This window comes from Oncorhynchus mykiss, chromosome 30, assembly GCF_013265735.2.
Source record: "Oncorhynchus mykiss isolate Arlee chromosome 30, USDA_OmykA_1.1, whole genome shotgun sequence".
Taxonomy (NCBI): domain Eukaryota; kingdom Metazoa; phylum Chordata; class Actinopteri; order Salmoniformes; family Salmonidae; genus Oncorhynchus; species Oncorhynchus mykiss.
This window is the reverse complement of record NC_050570.1, coordinates 45702699-45723339: the sequence shown is the minus strand read 5'-3', so window position 1 is coordinate 45723339 and position 20641 is coordinate 45702699. Positions and strand designations below refer to the sequence as shown.

The window sequence follows — 20641 nt, the reverse complement described above, 5'->3', positions numbered from 1 at the left end:
TTTCTTTCTGCTTGCATTTTGTATTTATATTTTGATGTGTTTATTTTCTTGAATTTCTGTAATTCAGGGCTCATCTGTAAAAGAGACCTTGGTCTCCCTGATAAAATAAAGGAGAAAAAAAATAACAGTTGAGGAATCATATTTTAACTTGTCTGATTGAGCTTACCATCTTGCACACATCCAAATACATAGGCCTATTAGATTTACTGTATGAGCAAAGGTCTTTTTTGGTTTACACAAAAAAGCCCAACCTATCTGAAGATAGTCGACATTTAAATATATACGCTATACAAATAGGCTATATTGTGTAGGGTATTCAGTTCTAGACAACCATTAAAAAGGTATCTGGTATGCGTGCATGCATGGTTCCTAATACATTTTAATTGTAGCCTAATGACTCACCACTGTCCCTCTTTTTTTCTGTGCTTCACGGTCTATCTGTCTTGATGGGCTGAGCCGATGCAACTCTATAATATTTGTTCCGCATTTGACGTGTCCGCAAAGCGCCAGAGTATAATATCGTCCTTTACGGAAAATACCGAAGGGTGTGGTCAATTGAAGTGAAATAGATTTGTTGTCTTCTAATTAGATGTGTGTTGCTGTTCCAGCACTGTGTTGGTGTACAGCTCTTCGCCAAGAGAACCAAGTTCATGCAAATCAGCGAACATCCACCAGGGCGCATCTGTGAGCTATTACTCCCGATTTAAATTACCTCACACACACCAACGCTTCAACCATACGCGTAGAAACAGCTACCAGCGTTCTACCCACCCGCTCGCCTGCTTCGGGGCCAAGAAATAAGAGAGAGGCGGGATAGACATGCCATCAAGGACAAAGGGGGAGCGGATTCAATAGACAGCGGGATACCTTTCCACATATTTTGGAAAATCAATGGTAGTGATTACGATATTAGATTGGTGTAGTCACAAAACCCCCTGCATACTCACACAAAGAGCAGGGCCGGGTGGAAGTAAATTATAATTTAAACAAATTTAACGCGCAGCGTCAGCGCTGGTATTTTATATAAGGGACTCGAAGGAACGCAGTAAAAAAGGACATAGCTCAACCAACAATAGCCAGATTTTTTACTAAAACGCGAATACCAGTGTGTAAGAGAAACGGATAATAATAGTGGAGTAGTTCAGGAGGTGATTTTCCAGGTATGTATGTTTCCCTCGCTGTTAACTATTACGCATAGGCCTAATAATAAGCGCATGTCTCTTTTTCTTCTCCATCACCTTGCACAACAAACGCTACCTGCAATGAGATCTTAAACCAAACAAATATACTCTGGTTTTCTCTGACGCAAATACAAATTAGGCCTATTCATGTTTGAATAGTGGTTGTCGGGCAAATATAATGATTTTGTGGATATTTTGAAAACGAAGAGGGATGTAATAGCATTTTCCTCTTATTTTATGTTGTGAGATAGATTTACATGGTCAGATATTGATGGAAGGCAACACTAAAAACACAAATGATAAACAATTACTGCGCTGCTGATAATATCACGTTATGAGCAATTTCACCTAGGCACTTTTATTGTAGATTTAAATATACGAAATGGTATATAGGGATATGCTCAATTACATTGAAATGCTTGATATACCCATGTATATACTTTATACATCTCTTGAGTTTAGCACAACTGTCATAGCATGAGCTTACCCTACCCTATCATAACCTAAAATAATGTTTAATTACCCCATTGTTTACAAATAACAATAGTGTGAACAAATGTAAATACATGTTTTAAACTATCATGTGGATTACACTAATTTGTCTATGAATTTGAGAGGGGTTTGTTTATACATTGGGAATGGATGTGTTGGGGAAATGAACCCTCCCTCATACACATTTTGTAAATTTGAATTTGTTCTTAATTTACTTGCCTGGTTAAATAAAATAAACAACAAACAACAGTTTTAAACATTTTGAAGCTATACCTTGTTTGTTTATTGTTTGTAAAGAATGGAGCAGTACAACCTTGGCTTATGATAGAGTAAGACATTTGGGCTAAGCCCATGTGTATGTTATATTCTTTAGGAATCAAAAATGTAAATGACCATTGAACAGATTCCCAGGTCACAGACTGCACCTTTTAATATCTGTCTCTCTAAAGCAGGGGTGTCAAATGCATTTTGCCCTGGGGACCTCATTCGGTCTTCAATGAGGTCCGGAGGGCTGCACTGAAATTGGTTATATTTCTTGCCTGTTGAAAATAAAGGTTGATTTAAAATATAAAAATTTTTTACATTTGTATTTTTTTTAGTCCACCTCCACTGCGAGCCAGATTGTACCCCCTCCGTATGTTTGACACCCCTGCTCTAAAGCTTAAGCAAACTACATATTTACTGTAGGTTTTTAATGATCAGTGTAGTTGCTGGTGCTGTTGTTCTGATTAAAGTACAATACTGCAGTAAGGCATGCATTGAGAAATGTACTCAGATTTCGAAGCATTTTCCTTTTGCTCTCTTGCTTTACTTTCATACCATCATTTAGGCTGTATCTGTTCTCCCTTCCTTCCTCAAAATCTCTTTCTCTCCCCACTTCTGTTTTCCTCCACTCTCTGTCAGGCTGTTCTGATACTAAGCCATGGTGTCTACAGTTTTTGCTGTGACACTATCTGTCACCATCCTCCACCTAACTACAGGTAACACGTCTGTGTGTGTGTGTGTGTGTGTGTGTGTGTGTGTGTGTGTGTGTGTGTGTGTGTGTGTGTGTGTGTGTGTGTTGGTTAGTGCTGAGTGATGTTGGTTATTTTTTGTTTTTTAAATAACAAATTGACTGAGATCAATTACATTATTTGAATTTCATGTCATTCAGCTTTTTTTCTGTGAGCTCAATGCAATGTGCGCTGTAGTTTCTCTAGAGATAAGTCCGATCCTATGCCCGAACTGTGCTTAGTAGTAGGGAATTGTAGTTTATTACAACAGTCCAAATTTCTTTATACTGTAGTTATCCGCAGAAAATTTGATAATTAACTACAATGATCATAATCCATTGTGCATAGCCAGCAGCTCTATAGAGATGAGATGATGACTTGGAATTACATAAGTTGTCAAATAAAACAAATGTAATATACACAACAACTGAAATATTTTATTAAAGTAAAGTAATGTGAATAACTGATGGTTAATATATGATAAACAGTCATGGGCAGTCACTACTATCATGGGACTTTTATTAATGGATTTATCTGTGTTACAGCATTCAACCCACATATTTAAAACATTTAATGTTTTAAAAAATTATTGAAATTCAACATTTGATATTTTTTTTATAATCGAACCGACCTCAAATAGCTCTAACCGCTCAGCACTAGCGTGTGTGTGGGAGCGATAGAGAAAGAGGCAGCAATGTTTCTTGTGACAGGTGTTTCTTGATTTAGAAAAAATAACGAATTTGCCAATCATAGTTTAAATTCCTCCCTTTGAAGTTTGTTTTCACAAATCATTATATATATATATTTATATATAATCTCTTTCCACTTAGGTGTGAGCTTTGTGACACCTGACCATGACGCTACTCCCACAGCAAGTCCTGGTCCCCATCCATTGGGTGAGCTGATCCATGCAGCCCTTCTGAGTAAGGAGTACCTGGGCCATGCCCCAATCAATACAGGTAGTATAGCTCACCAATAGCAGTTTTACATTATTCTATCAATACTGATATTGATTAATATCAGTCAAATTTTATTAGTCACATGCGCCAAACACAACCTACAGTGAAATGCTTACTTACGAGCCCCTAAACAACAATGCAGTTTTAAAAAATACGGATAAGAATAAGAAATAAAAGTAACAAGTAATTAAAGAACAGCAGTAAAATAACAATAGCGAGACTATATACAGGGGGGTATCGGTACAGAGTCAATGTGTGGGGACACCGGTTAGTTGAGGTAATATGTACATGTAGGTAGAGTTATTAAAGTGACTATGCATAGATGATAACAACAGAGAGTAGGAGTGGTGTTAAAGAGGCGTGTGGGGGGGGGGGGGCATTTCATTAGATGTTCGGGAGTCTTATGGCTTAGGGGTAGAAGCTGTTTAGAAGCCACTTGGACCTAGACATGGCGCTCCGGTACCGCTTGCCGTGCGGTAGCAGAGAGAACAGTCTATGACTAGGGTGGCTGGAGTCTTTGACAACTGTTAGGGCCTTCCTCTGACACCGCCTGGTATAGCTGTCCTGGATTGCAGGAAGCTTGGCCCCAGTGATGTACTGGGCCGTTCGTACTACCCTCTGTAGTGCCTTGCAGTCGAAGGCTGAGTAGTTGCCATACCAGGCAGTGATGCAACCAGTCAGGATGCTGTCGATGGTGCAGCTCCTGAGGGGGAGTAGGTTTTGTTGTGCCCTCTTCACGACTGTCTTGGTGTGCTTGGACCATGTTAGTTTGTTGGTAATGTGGATGTGGACAATATGCTACTACTAATTAATAATAACAACATAAATACTTTTATTTGTAAAGCCCTTTACAAATGAACCAAAACCAACTGCATATATAGAAGGGTAGGCTGGGGCCAAGATGCGGACCAATCAACACACATGACAAAACTTGGCGTGTTTAAAACAGGGATGGGCAACTTTGATGGGGTTGGGGGCCACAATAAATCGTAACTTATCACAGGGGACTGTAGTGGCTTGTGGGTCTGCGTGCCCAAATCCATATCCACACATTCACTCCTTTTAGGGCCCTAAGCGAAATTAAGTTTTACACATAATTTCATGCAATTCTACTCATTTTGCCATAGGGTGTAGAGAAATGTTTGCATTTTTTAATATAATATCTGACAGAGTGACTTGTTATTCACGTGGGCCCCCCATTCGGTATTTCAACCATTATTACTACAAGTTTAGAAAGCTGGCCGCAAGGCTAACTTACAATCTAAAAAATGTTAGCTGACTTCAGCTAATTCAGTGACTTTCAGCAACTGACATCACAAGAGAACTGCTGATGAAAAACCATATTTCAAAATTGCACCTTGTGTATTCTACTATTGTGGGCTCTCCTTCTCCGTGGCCGACGTGAGTAAAACATTTAAACGTGTTAGCCCTCGCAAGACTGCCGGCCCAGACGGCATCCCTAGCCACGTCCTCAGATCATGCGCAAACCAGCTGGCTGGTGTGTTTACGGACATATTCAATTAATCTCTATCCCAGTCTGCCTTCCCCACATGCTTCAAGATGGCCACCATTGTTCCTGTTCCCAAGAAAGCTAAGGTAACTGAACTAAATGACTATCCCCCCATAGCACTCACTTCTATCATCATGAAGTGCTTTGAGAGATTAGTCAAAGATCATATCACCTCCACCCTACCTGGTACCCTAGACCCACTTCAACATGCTTACTGCCCCAATAGGTCCACAGACAATGCAATTGCCATCACACTGCACACTGCCCTATCCAATCTGGACAAGAGGAATACCTGTTCATTGACTACAGCTCAGCATTCAACACCATAGTACCCTTCAAACTCATCATTAAGCTTGAGACCCTGGGTCTCGACCCCACCATGTGCAACTGGGTCCTGGACTTCCTGACGGGCCGCACCCAGGTGGTGAAGGTAGGAAACAACATCTCCACTCCGCTGATCCTCAACACTGGGGCCCCACAAGGGTGCGTTCTCAGCCCTCTCCTGTACTCCCTGTTCACCCATGACTGCGTGGTCACTACAGTGGTAGGCTTGATTACCAACAATGACGAGACAGCCTACAGGGAGGTGGTGAGGGCCCTCGGGATGTGGTGTCAGGAAAATAACCTCTCACTCAACGTCAGCAAAACAATAGAGATGATCATGGACTTCAGGAAACAGCAGAGGGAGCACCCCCCTTATCCACATTGATGGGACAGCAGTGGAGAAGGTGGAAGGTTTTAAGTTCCTCGGTGTACGTATCACCAACAAACTGAAATGGTCCACGCACACAGTAGTGTGGTGAAGAAGGCGCAACAGTGGCTCTTCAACCTCAAGAGGCTGAAACAATTTGGCTTGTCACCGAAAACCCCCACTAACTTTTACAGGTGCACAATTGAGAGCATCTTGTCGGGCTATATCACCGCCTGGTACGGCAACTGCACCCCCCACAACCGCAGGGCTCTCCAGAGGGTGGTGCGGTCTGCATAATGCATCACCGGCGGAAAACTACCTGCCCTCCAAGACACCTACAACACCCGATGTCACTGGAAGGCCAAAAAGATCATCATGGACAATAACCACGCAAGCCACGACCTGTTCACCCCACTTACATCCAGAAGTTAAGTCCAATACAGGTGCATCAAAGCTGGGATAGAAAGATAGAAGCTATTTTTCAATCTCAAGGCCATCAGATTGTTAAACAGCCCCCACTAGCACAGAGAGGCGGCTGCCTACCTACAGACTTGATATCATTGGCAACTTTAATAAATGGAACACTAATCACTTTAATAATGTTTACATATCTCACATTACTATTCTCATATGTACAGTGCCTTGCGAAAGTATTCGGCCCTCTTGAACTTTGCGACCTTTTGCCACATTTCAGGCTTCAAACATAAAGATATAAAACTGTATTTTTTTGTGAAGAATCAACAACAAGTGGGACACAATCATGAAGTGGAACGACATTTATTGGATATTTCAAACTTTTTTAACAAATCAAAAACTGAAAAATTGGGCGTGCAAAATTATTCAGCCCCCTTAAGTTAATACTTTGTAGCGCCACCTTTTCCTGCGATTACAGCTGTAACTCGCTTGGGGTATGTCTCTATCAGTTTTGCACATCGAGAGACTGAAATTTTTTCCCATTCCTCCTTGCAAAACAGCTCCAGCTCAGTGAGGTTGGATGGAGAGCATTTGTGAACAGCAGTTTTCAGTTCTTTCCACAGATTCTCGATTGGATTCAGGTCTGGACTTTGACTTGGCCATTCTAACACCTGGATATGTTTATTTTTGAACCATTCCATTGTAGATTTTGCTTTATGTTTTGGATCATTGTCTTGTTGGAAGACAAATCTCCGTCCCAGTCTCAGGTCTTTTGCAGACTCCATCAGGTTTTCTTCCAGAATGGTCCTGTATTTGGCTCCATCCATCTTCCCATCAATTTTAACCATCTTCCCTGTCCCTGCTGAAGAAAAGCAGGCCCAAACCATGATGCTGCCACCACCATGTTTGACAGTGGGGATGGTGTGTTCAGCTGTGTTGCTTTTACGCCAAACATAACGTTTTGCATTGTTGCCAAAAAGTTCAATTTTGGTTTCATCTGACCAGAGCACCTTCTTCCACATGTTTGGTGTGTCTCCCAGGTGGCTTGTGGCAAACTTTAAACTACACTTTTTATGGATATCTTTAAGAAATGGCTTTCTTCTTGCCACTCTTCCATAAAGGCCAGATTTGTGCAATATACGACTGATTGTTGTCTTATGGACAGAGTCTCCCACCTCAGCTGTAGATCTCTGCAGTTCATCCAGAGTGATCATGGGCCTCTTGGCTGCATCTCTGATCAGTCTTCTCCTTGTATGAGCTGAAAGTTTAGAGGGACGGCCAGGTCTTGGTAGATTTGCAGTGGTCTGATACTCCTTCCATTTCAATATTATCGCTTGCACAGTGCTCCTTGGGATGTTTAAAGCTTGGGAAATCTTTTTGTATCCAAATCCGGCTTTAAACTTCTTCACAACAGTATCTCGGACCTGCCTGGTGTGTTCCTTGTTCTTCATGATGCTCTCTGCGCTTTTAACGGACCTCTGAGACTATCACAGTGCAGGTGCATTTATACGGAGACTTGATTACACACAGGTGGATTGTATTTATCATCATTAGTCATTTAGGTCAACATTGGATCATTCAGAGATCCTCACTGAACTTCTGGAGAGAGTTTGCTGCACTGAAAGTAAAGGGGCTGAATAATTTTGCACGCCCAATTTTTCAGTTTTTGATTTGTTAAAAAAGTTTGAAATATCCAATAAATGTCGTTCCACTTCATGATTGTGTCCCACTAGTTGTTGATTCTTCACAAAAAAATACAGTTTTATATCTTTATGTTTGAAGCCTGAAATGTGTCAAAAGGTCGCAAAGTTCAAGGGGGCCGAATACTTTCGCAAGGCACTGTATATACTGTATACTGTGTCCTTCACTGTCTATTCTTTACTATCTATTGCATCTTAGTCTCTCTGTCACTGCTCATCCGTATATTTTATACTTATGTATTCTCATCCCATTCCTTTACTAGATTGTGTGTATTCGTTTTTCTTGTGGAGTTTGTTAGATATTACCTGTTAGATACTGCGGCACTGTCGGATCTAGAAACATAAGCATTTCGCTACACTCGCGATAACATCTGCTAGCCATGTGTATGTGACCAATAAGATTTGATTTGATATTCTAACTCTCAATAGTAAGTTAAGCTGAAATGAAAAATCCCAGAAATGTTCCAAGCGTATTTCTCCCAAATTTTCTGCACAAATGTGTTTACTTCCCTGTTAGTGAGCATTTCTCCTTTGCCAAGATAATCCATTCACGTGATAGGTGTGGTATATCAAGAAGCTGATTAAAGGAGTTTATCACACAACACAATGCCACAGATGTCTCAAGTTTTGAGGGAGTGTGCAATTGGCATGCTGCTGCAGGAATGTCCGCCAGAGCTGTTGCCAGAGAATATAATGTTAATTTCTCTCATTTCTATGACCAACCTCATTTAGAGAATTTACATACATGTGGTCTGCGGACTCAGAACCGCAGACCACGTGCATGGCGTCGTGTGGGCGAGCGTTTTGCTGATGTCAACATTGTGAACAGAGTGCCCCATGGTGGGGTTTTGGTATGGGCAGGCATAAGCTATGGACAACGAACACAATTGCGTTTTATCGATTGGCAATTTAAATGCATAGAGATACTGTGACGAGATTCTGAGGCCTATTGTTGTGCCATTCATCTGCCGCCATCACCTCATGTTTCAGCATGATAATGCATGGCCCCATCTCGCAAGGATCTGTACATAATACCTGCAAGCTAAACATTTTCCAGTTCTTCCATGGCCTGCATACTCACTAGACATGTCACCCATTAAGCATGTTTGGTATACTATGGGTCGATGTGTACGACAGTGTTCCAGTTCCCGCCAATATCCAACAACTTCAAAAACAGCCATTGAAGATGAAGGGAAAAACATTCTACAGGCCTGACTCAACTATGCGAAGGAGATGTGTCGCACTGCATGAGGCAAATGGTGGTCACATCAAATACTAACTGGTTTTCTGATCTACTCCCCTACCTCCCTACCTTTTCCTCATCAAGCTACACACAATACCCCATAATGACAAAGCAAAAACAGGTTTCAATACATTGTTGCTAATTTATCCCCCCCAAAAAATCTAAAATTTCGCAATTACGTAAGTATTCAGACCCTTTACTCAGTACTTTGTTGAAGCACCGTTTTATTAGATGGTTTTTAGTTTCAGTCAGCCGTTACAACTTTGATTCTTGTGTATGACGCTACAAGCTTGGCACACCTGTATCTGGGGAGTTTCTCCCATTCTTCTCTGCAGATCCTCTCAAGCTCTGTCAGGTTGGATGGGGAGTATTGCTGCACAGCTATTTTTAGATCGGGTTCAAGTCTGGGGTCTGGATGGGTCACTCAAGGACATTGAGAGACTTGTCCCGAAGCCACTCCTGTGTTGTCTTGGCTGTATGCTTAGGGTTGTTGTCCTATTGGAAGGTGAACCTTCGCCCTAGTCTGAGCTCTCTGGAGCAAGTTTTCATCAAGGATCTCTCTGTACTTTGCTCCATTCATCTTTGCCTCTATCCCTACTAGTCTTCCAGTCCCTGCCGCAGAAAAACATCCCCACAGCATCCCCAGTACCCTTCCCCAGATCTGTGGTTCGATACAATTCTGTCCCCGCACTCTACGGACAATTTATTTTAGCCCATGGCTTGGTTTTTGCTTTGATATGCACTGTCAACTGTGGGACCTTATATAGACAGGTGTGTGCCTTTCCAAATAATGTCCAATCATTTGAATTGACCACAGGTGGACTCCAATCATGTTGTAGAAACTTCTCAAGGATGATCAATGGAAACAGGATGCACCTGAGCTCAATTTCGAGTCTCATGGCATACTTATGTAAATATGGTATTTCTAAAAACCTGTTTTTGCTTTGTCATTATGGGTTATTGTGTATAGATTGCTGAGGGGAAAAAAGTGTTTGTATTATTTTATTCAAGTTTTACAAAATGTACACCAATGTCAGTAGAACGATTTTACCATATCCCAACCACCCTTCCTCCCTCCACACAATACTTCCACCCCCCGTCCCTTCCTTACTTCTACGCCCTTCCTCAGTTCACCCACCTCAATTCCCTCACAACCACTCACCCCAACCCCCTCCCAACCACCCACCCCATATAGCCAACCCACCCCACACCCTCCCACAGTTCGGTGCTAGAAACATTCCACAGATATCACAACAAATAAACAAGAATAGAGGAAAAATTTCATTGTCTCACATACAAACAACTCAATACAGATTCAAAATACAAAAAGTGGAGCAACCAAAATAAATTATCAGTAAACAGACAAACTTGCTTGTACTGGATAGCATTATATTGATGACTGCACCTATAATGTAATCATGCATCTCATCATGCATCTCATCATACAGGAAACTCTGCAAGCCATTGAAGTATGATATAAATGGTTGCCATTTACTAACAGAGAATATACGTCGAGCCAATAAGGATGTAAAAGGAACAGTATCAGCATGTTTGGGGTCCAAGGAGAACAAGTCTTCCAGAATACCAAAAACAGCTACCAAAGGTCATGGCTGCAGGTTAATTTCAAGCACCTCAGATAATTTAAAAAATAATAGAATCCCAGTAATTTTGTAGTTTTGAACATTGAATGAACTAAGATCACATGTTGAGACATGACATCTATCACACTCATCATTTACATTTGCAGATATTTCAGACAATCTTGATTTAGAAAAATGCACTCTATATAAAAACCTTCAATTGTATGTGACCAAGACGAGCACAAGATGTAGTGGAGCATACTCTATCAATCGCCTCATCCCACCACTCCTGTGTAAATTCTACACCCATTTCCTGTTCCCATGCAGGGAGGCCAGAACATTGTGAGGAGACACAATGCCTAATTTGAAGGTAACTGAAAAAGTGAGATGGAGGCAAAGAGACCCAATTGAGAAAACTAGAAAAAATTAAATCTACATATAAGTCTTGGAAGGACTTAATACATGTACTAGTCTAGTAAGAGAAATCATTATCTATTAGGGAAGCGGAGAATAAGTGATTATTTCTTATCAATAGGATCCATAGTAGATGCAGAGGAGAAATTAAAATGCAGTCGAAACTGATACCAAATCTTAAGTGTGGAAAGCACTACAGGATTTACAGTATAGCGAGTGGGGGATGCTGGGAGAAAAGAGCAGAGTAAAGTAGGAAGAGAAGCAAAAATACAAGAATGTGCCTCTAGGTGGCACCATGGGGTATCTGGAGCATGTAACCAGAATGGTAATTTCTGAAAGTTGTCTGCCCAGTAATAGTATAAAAAGTTGGGTAGTGCAAGCCCTCCACTAAACTTGCATCTCTGAAGTAAAGATCTACTGACTCCGGGTACCTTTCCTCCCCAGATAAATGTGATAACAGCCCAAATGATTGACTTGGTAAAAACAATGGGAGAGATTGAAATAGATATTGGAATTTGGGTAAACTGTTCATTTTTACAGCATTAATCCTTCCTATAAGTGATATTGGTAAGTTACCCCATCTCTGAAAATCTGATTTCATTTGCGTAAGGAGGGGAGCAAAGTTTGCAGAAAGAAGAGAATGTAATTAACGAGTTACGTTCACTCCAAGATATTTGAAAGCAGAGCAGCTAAGCTGAAAGCCAAGTCTGTCTGCTGGAGTTGTAGCGCTGATTGGGAAGCACTCACTTTTCTGGAGATTCATCTTATAACCGGAGAAGGAGCCAAAGTTCTCCAGAATGTCAGCAGACGACTTGCCCTGTCTCCATGTTCATAGTAGGTACCACGTGAATGCAATAGTAACTGTTCTGCATCTGTAAAATCAGATCAAATTTGATTTATTTGTCACATACACATGGTTAGCAGATGTTAATGCGAGTGTAGCAAAATGCTTGTGCTTCTAGTTCTGACCATGCAGTAATATCTAACAAGTAATCTAACAATTTCACAACAACTACCAAGTGTAAGGGAATTAATACGAATATGTACATACAGATATATGAATGAGCGATGGCCAAATGGCAAAGGCAAGATGCAGTAGATGGTATTAGAGTACAGCAGATACATATGAGATGAGTAATGAAGGGTATGTAAACATTGTATAAAGTAGCATTGTTTAAAGTGGCTAGTGATACATTTATTACATACATTTTTTATTATTAAAGTGGCTAGAGATCAGTCAGTATGTTGGCAGCAGCCACTCAATGTTAGTGATGGCTGTTTAACAGTCTGATGGCCTTGAGATAAATTCTGTTTTTCAGTCTCTCAGTCCCCACTTTGATGCACCTGTACTGACCTCGCCTTCTGGATGATAGCGGGGTGAACAGGCAGTGGCTCAGGTGGTTGTTGTCCTTGATGATCTTTTTGGCCTTCCTGTGACATCGGGTGGTGTAGGTGTCCTAGAGGGCAGGTAGTTTGCCCCCGGTGATGCGTTGTGCAGACCTCACTACTCCCTCTGGAGAGCCTTACGGTTGTGGGCGGACCAGTTGCCATACCAGGCGGTGATACAGCCCGACAGGATGCTCTCGATTGTGCATCTGTAAAAGTTTTTGGTGACAAGCCGAATTTCTTCAGCCTCCTGAGGTTGAAGAGGAGCTGCTGCGCCTTCTTCACCACGCTGTCTGTGTGGGTGGACCATTTCAGTTTGTCCGTGATGTGTACGCCGAGGAACTTAAAAACTTTCCACCTCCTCCACTAATGTCCCGTTGATGTGGATAGGGGGCTGCTCCCTCTGCTGTTTCCTGAAGTCCACGATCATCTCCTTTGTTTTGTTGACGTTGAGTGTGAGGTTATTTTCCTGACACCACACTCAGAGGGCCCTCACCTCCTCTCTGTAGGCTCAGGTCCTCCGAGAGAGAGAAAGAGAGAAGGAGAGAATTAGAGAACGCACACTTAGATTCACACAGGACACCGAATAGGACAGGAGAAGTACTCCAGATATAACAAACTGACCCTAGCCCCCCGACACATAAACTACTGCAGCATAAATACTGGAGGCTGAGACAGGAGGGGCCAGGAGACACTGTGGCCCACTCCGAGGACACCCCCGGACAGGGCCAAACAGGAAGGATATAACCCCACCCACTTTGCCAAAGCACAGCCCCCACACCACTAGAGGGATATCTTCAACCACCAACTTACCATCCTGAGACAAGGCTGAGTATAGCCCACAAAGACCTCCGCCACGGCACAACCCAAGGGGGGGGGGGGGGCAACCCAGACAGGATGACCACATCAGTGACTCAACCCACTCAGGTGACGCACCCCCTCCAGGGACGGCATGAGAGAGCCCCAGTAAAGCCAGTGAGGCAGAGAATCCCAGTGGAAAGAGGGGAACCGGCCAGGCAGAGACAGCAAGGGCGGTTCGTTGCTCCAGAGCCTTTCCGTTCACCCTCCCACTCCTGGGCCAGACTACACTCAATCATATGACCCACTGAAGAGATGAGTCTTCAGTAGAGACTTAAAGGTTGAGACCGAGTTTGCGTCTCTGACATGGGTAGGCAGACCGTTCCATAAAAATGGAGCTCTATAGGAGAAAGCCCTGCCTCCAGCTGTTTAAAAATTCTAGGGACAGTTAGGAGGCCTGCGTCTTGTGACCGTAGCGTACGTGTAGGTATGTACGGCAGGACCAAATCAGAGAGATAGGTAGGAGCAAGCCCATGTCATGCTTTGTAGGTTAGCAGTAAAACCTTGAAATCAGCCCTTGCTTTGACAGGAAGCCAGTGTAGAGAGGCTAGCACTGGAGTAATATGATCAAATTTTTTGGTTCTAGTCAGGATTCTAGCAGCCGTATTTAGCACTAACTGAAGTTTATTTAGTGCTTTATCCGGGTAGCCGGAAAGTAGAGCATTGCAGTAGTCTAACCTGGAAGTGACAAAAGCATGGATAAATTTTTCTGCATCATTTTTGGACAGAAAGTTTCTGATTTTTGCAATGTTACGTAGATGGAAAAAAGCTGTCCTTGAAATGGTCTTGATATGTTCTTCTGACAATTAATCTTAATGGTTGTACAGTCGTCTCAAATAAAACTGTGAAGGACCTCGGCGTTACTCTGGACCCTGAGAGATCAGGGTCCAGAGTAACGCCGAGGTCCTTCACAGTTTTATTTGAGACGACTGTACAACCATTAAGATTAATTGTCAGATTCAACAGAAGATCTCTTTGTTTCTTGGGACCTAGAACAAGCATCTCTGTTTTGTCCGAGTTTAAAAGTAGAAAGTTTGCAGCCATCCACTTCCTTATGTCTGAAACAAATTCTTCTAGCAAGGGCAATTTTGGGGCTTCACCATGTTTAATTGAAATGTACAGCTGTGTGTCATCCGCATAGCAGTGAAAGTTAACATTATGTTTTCGAATAACATCCCCAAGAGGTAAAATATATAGTGAACACAAGTGTCACAGGACTCATCTGAAGTTAACCCGGTACCGGTTAAAACATTTTATGGATGTATGGAGGTAGTTTTGTGACAAAAAACGGGGGTTAAATATGAGTCCAAAAATTAAAATATTCCCTGAACTTTCTTATGTCCTATATATAGGACAGACATTTCAAAACCTTATTCCTTATGAAGTATTTTTTGACTCTCTGTTTTGCAATTTATGAATGTGTTATCCAATGTGTTCTTATGGGCTATAGTAGTAATGGCAAAATTCTATATTTTATCAAATACTAAAACAAATATTTTGATTTTTGTGTGACCATCTTAAAACAATTCCATATGTTAGCTTCCCTACTCCACATTGATATTATGGAGTATTGTGTATATCCCAGTGAAAATCTAAATGTATTCCTTTTTAAATTCATACTATAGCACAGCAAAATGTGGAAAAAGTCAAGGGGTGTGAATACTTTTTGGAAATTGATCCGACTGCAAAAGAGGGGGCCCATGGGCCACCAGTTGCCCATCCCTGGTTTAAACACTCTGCCTTGATTGCAGGCACAACAACCAAACCTATTCAGGCTGTACCACAGCTTGGGCAGACTGAGCCTGCAGCCACTGTAATGCTACCAGGGGTGCTAACCACAGCCCTGACCTCGTCGCCCCCAGCCAGCCAATCAGGAGCAGGAAAAACTGTAACATCACCCACAGAGGAGGAGACGACAACCACTTTGATCACCACCACAACCATCACCACAGTGCATATGCCAGGTAAATGAATGGTGGGATTGCATGCCTAACATTATGTAATGTTAGGATGAATGTAGTGTTTCATAGGCATTACTTCCATAGGGTTGAGATATTTGTGCATTTTCAGTCAAGTATCCTGACATTCTCTCTCCAGTGCAGTGCAACACCAGTCTCTCTGGGATGGAGGGCATTGTGGAGTCTCCAAATCCTCTCTCCTCATCCCCTTACTCTCCTCTGGAGTGCATCTACAGCATCACAGTGTATCCGGGTTATGGAGTGGAAATTCAGGTAAGGCACATCATCAAATAAAATAAAATGTTTCACATGCGCCGAATACAACAGGTGTAAACCTTACAGTCAAATGCTTACTTACAAGCCATTATCCAATAATGCTGTTTTAAGAAAAAAAAAGTGTCAAGTAAAAAAAAGATAAGTTAAAACATATATATTTTTAAGTAACAAGTAATTAAAGAGCAACAGTAAAATAACAATAGCGAGGCTATATACAGGTTAGTCGAGGTAATTGAGATAATATGTTGTTTTCATTTTTTTTTATTGAGACCAAAAGCTCAAGAGAAGTTTCAAGTGTTTATTACCAAGGAGGCTGTCAGCTGAGTGCATACATTTAGAAAGTTCATAACCAAAGGAGGGAAGAGTATAAAATGTGTTATCACCCTCTTGTAACTGTCACCTCCCCAGCTATACATTTTATGACTCCAATGAGTTTCCCTTATCTCCCCTGTGGAATGTCCATGGTCCTCTCTTTGTTCAGCTAGATGTCAGAATCACACCCGTCCATCTCAATTGTCCTGGGCCTGACCATGCTCTCTGATCCTGGGCAATTTCCTCTTATCTGATTAGGTCAACCTTTCCAAATTTGCATACACACAGTTTCATGGTCTAAACTCCATTTAATACTAACAGTAATTATTCACTAAACAGGATTACAAACAAACAAAATACATGTAAAATTTTAACAGAATCCATCAATGTACATGTAGGTAGAGTTAAAGTGACCGTTACTTATGTCACATCATACCACAATTATTTATGTTTTATTATTTGCACACAAGAAAAATACAAAGCAATGGGATGAGAGTTTAAGAAGCAAGTGAAAAGTGGGTCTGGAAAGGCTCCTTGATGTTGTAGGCACAAAGCATCAATAATGAAGGAGGCTGTGCTTTTATACTCATTGGCTCTCTTGTGTCTTTCTCACTCAAACACCCACATGGACAGACACACAAAGCCCCTGAATGCTTCCCCCTTTAATTACAAACGTTGGATGATCAAATCCTAATCTCGATCACCCAGAAGAAAAATTCTCTCACGAAAGTTTGTCATTTCCTGTTTTACTTCTGGGGGGGGATGCCTTTAACAATTGTAACAATAACCTTTAACAATTACCTTTGTACAAAGGAAGGAAGCGAAGTCTCCTCCCTTGAAATGGATACACTCGGCCAAACCCCTCCTTTCTCCTAATTTCACCCGTGTTTATCATGGCCAAAAATCACATTTTTGTTTTCATACATTTTTACGATATAGCCAATTTTGGCTTTGTGGCTGTGGAATCAATTGGAAACCGTTTATCATCCGCACACAGGCTTGAAAATCACTGCACCAATTTAAACGCCACCTTCTCCCAATTATGATTTGTCAAAATAATCCATGAAGAAAACCCAAAACCAGGAACTACTCCAGTGTTGCCAATTTAGCAACTTTGTCAGTTGCTAAAAAAAAAAGTTGGAGACCCCACCAGCAACTTTTATTGGTAAAAGATTCTAGCAACAAATTCAGCTACTTTTCAGGCTGCCTTTGGGGAGTTTTGATACTGAGGGTTTCTATAGTTTTGATAGTATTTAGCTAGTCTTGCTAACACCAGCCTCTCTGTGTCGGCAAGAAGCGACCCTAATGAAGGGACTGTGCCCTCAGACTTCAAAGCGGCATCCTACACTGGTTGGATATCCCAATGTTTTATTTAATCATGATCTATTGTTTTACATAGGATCGCTTCAGCCCTTCCGCTTCCAGGATGAGCAAACAAACACAGTAGCTAGCTAACAAAAACCTTCGGAAGTTCGGACATTGTTGGCCACTATTCTTTATTTATTCAGGGAAAACCCATTGAGACCGTCTCATTCACAAGGGGGCCCTGATAACAACAATATAACAACACAAAACAGCAATCAATACAAAACTCAACATTTATGAAACAGTCACAGTACTACGCTACAATTAACACCCTAAGCCGCAGAGTGACACCAGAACATCTAATTGTAATGAGTTCTCCAAATTGTTCCAGCAGTGAGGTGCATTAAAACTAAAAGCGGATTTACCTAATTCGGTGGAGACCCGAGGAGCCTCAAGTTAACCAACCCTGTGAACATGTTTGGTAACGCATGTTTTTTTTTTCAAAAGTTTTTGAGAGGAATGGAAGATTCGATATAGGCCGATAGTTTTTTATATTTTCTGGGTCAAGGTTCGGCTTTTTCAAGAGAGGCTTTATTACTGCCACTTTCTAGTCAGGACCGAGGGACAGATGAACAGAGCAAAGTACAAAGAGATCCTTGATGAAAACCTGCTCCAGAGCTCTCTGGGCCTCAGACTGGGGTGAAGGTTCACCTTCCAACAGGAAAATTACCCTAAACACACAGCTAAAACAACACAGGAGTGGCTACGGGAAAAGTCTCTGAATGTCCTTGAGTGGCCCAGCCAGAGCCCGGACTTGAACCCAATCAAACATCTCTGGAGAGAGCTGAAAAAAGCTGTGCGACGACGCTCCCCATCCAACCTGACAGAGCTTGAGAGGATCTGCAGAGAAAAATGGGAGAAACCAAGGGATTACAAAAAAAATGTAATTGTAATCCGTTAAATTACCAACAAAAATATTGTAATCTGATTACAGATACTGTTGAAAAACTAAATGATTACTCCTAGGATGACTTATAAATTCAGAGTGATGTTTCTCTGCTTTCTCAAGTACATTCAAATCAGCGTTTTAAAAAGGCACAAGTTTAAGTTTGTTCCACCTGAGCGAGTCTGACCACAAGTCAGAGACCACTATGATGACACACCAATGTGTTTGATGGATCGTGGGAAAAGAGCAGGATTAGGCTTTTTTAGGCTAAAGTCCTAGCTATGTCTTCCAATGGTGTGACTGTTATCCAAAGATTATCCAATTTGAATAAATGCTTGGAGGTAAGGATGATAGCAGTGATGTACTCTATGGCGATACAGATATCACTTATTATTGATATCTACTGTACATAGTTCATTGATGTGAATCACACTTCTGCTCTCTCATTTTTGCCTTACGGATTGTGGTTGTTGTGGATGGCTGTTCACAAATCTAAATGTGTATTTGAACCCAATGATGGTTGAATTCAACAAGTTTAAGCTGCCTATCAATCATTGTTTTTGAATCCAGTGGGCAGCCAGTGAAAAATGTGCTCTTGCAACAGCTGCATAGTGTGGATCCAAGCCTATCGAATAAAAGTGGGGCTTTTATTGCTCAATCTAATAATGGACACATGCTCGAACTTGCACACTTTTGATAGACTTAAAGGGGCAATCTGTAGTTGCAACATCCATTTTTTTATTTATAAATTATATATACAGTATATAAACACTACTGTTCAAAAGTTGAGTCACTTAAAAATGTCCTTGTTTTTGAAAGAAAAGCTAATTGTTTGTCCATTAAAATAACATGAAATGAATCAGGAATACAGTGTAGACATTGTTAATGTGGTAAATAACTATTGTACCTGGAAACGGCTGTTTTTTAATGGAATATCTACAGAGGCCCATTATCAGCAACCATCACTCCTGTGTACCAATGGCACGTTATGTTAGCTAATCCAAGTTGATCATTTTAAAGGACTAATTGATCATTAGAAAACCCTTTTGCAATTATGTTAGCACAGCTGAAAACTGTTGTTCTGCTTAAAGAAGCAATAAATCCGGCCATCTTTATACTAGTTGAGTATCTGGAGCATCAGCATTTGTGTGTTCGATTACAGGCTCAAAATGGCTAGAAACAAAGTACTTTCTTCTGAAACTCATCAGTCTATTTTTGTTCTGAGAAATGAAGGCTATTCCATGCGAGAAATTGCCAAGAAACTGAAGATCTGGTATAAGACTGTGTACTACTTCATTCACATGTCTACACTGTATTTCTGATCATTTGGATGTTATTGTAATGAACAAACATTTAGCTTTTCTTTAAAAAACAAGGACTTTCTAAGTGACCCGAAACTTTTCAACGGTAGTGTATACCCATTGATACTTGAGTAATATAACTTAGATATCACTCATGAGCTTAGTTCAACTGTCACACTGCTGAGAACCTAAAATATAAGCTTGTTTTATTCCAATGTTAGTAAACATTGTAAATGTAAACAAACACTGTATAGCCTCAAAACAAATACATGTGTATCATGGATGGTCAGTCCTTGCATCCATAGCTCTGTCTATTAATCCGAGAATGGTTACATTTCTCCAGGCCTATCCCTCAGCTTTTTTCTAAAACAGAGGCGGAGCTCCCGTTTTGCTATTGTTTCCTCTCTAGATTTGCCCTTTAAACAGCTGCATATTATCAAGATATCAACGTTTCACTAACAAAAAGGTAAACAATAGGCTTACAGCAAATACAGCATATGGCATTCATTTTTTACATGTAAATAGCACTTTCAGTAGTGCTCAAAGCATGCCATTCCATGAAAGCAGTATTTTTTTTCCAACTCGAATCAATAAGCCCAATCAGTCCTCCATGACAACAAAATCATAAACAACAGAGTAGGGCTGGCTAATAAGTCCTTCGTTTTTTTGGTCATGCTCAGGTAAAACAATTTGGCTAATCTATACTTCCATATGTGACCTGATTTAGGAAACTAGGTGTATGTCGCAAGTCACGACTTCACAGGAGAGCCGTTTAAATGTATAACTTTTTTTTTTTTTATCAAAATGCGTTTTTGGGCAGAAATGCCTTCTTGAGCATGTGCACTTTCATGTGCCTTAATAACAAACTTGTATGCCATCTGTAAATACGAATACAATTGTTAAATTACGAGCCTTGTTGGATAAGCCACAGAATAAGCTGGCAACCTTCCCACTAGCCATGATTGGCTGAGATAATGAGTGGGCTGAACATGCCGATAGAGGAGTTTGGATTGGTCTGCCAAAGAAGCTTGTCAGTCTGTGTTAGTAATCCTGTCGAAAGCGGCTTTTTGTATTGTGTAGTGGAGCTGCATAAGTGTGGCTCTCCACTTTTTGGAGGATCAAG

General features: G+C 41.1%; 1 protein-coding gene across 4 annotated transcripts in view; it reads left to right on the top strand.

Moving 5' to 3' along the window:
- The first annotated feature begins 722 nt into the window (after positions 1-722).
- Positions 723-20641, top strand: part of LOC110521927 (seizure protein 6 homolog) — an 86774-nt gene continuing 66855 nt past the window's right edge. For 2 of the 4 annotated variants that reach the window (XM_021599901.2, XM_036968850.1), the window contains exons 1-5: positions 723-1160; positions 2577-2653; positions 3496-3624; positions 15172-15384; positions 15518-15651. In XM_021599901.2, the coding sequence (XP_021455576.1) occupies positions 2596-2653; positions 3496-3624; positions 15172-15384; positions 15518-15651 (534 nt within the window). In that variant the 5' untranslated portion in view covers positions 723-1160; positions 2577-2595. The remainder of the gene's footprint in view (positions 1161-2576; positions 2654-3495; positions 3625-15171; positions 15385-15517; positions 15652-20641) is intronic. The other 2 variants (XM_021599900.2, XM_021599899.2) reach the window with 2 other exon arrangements.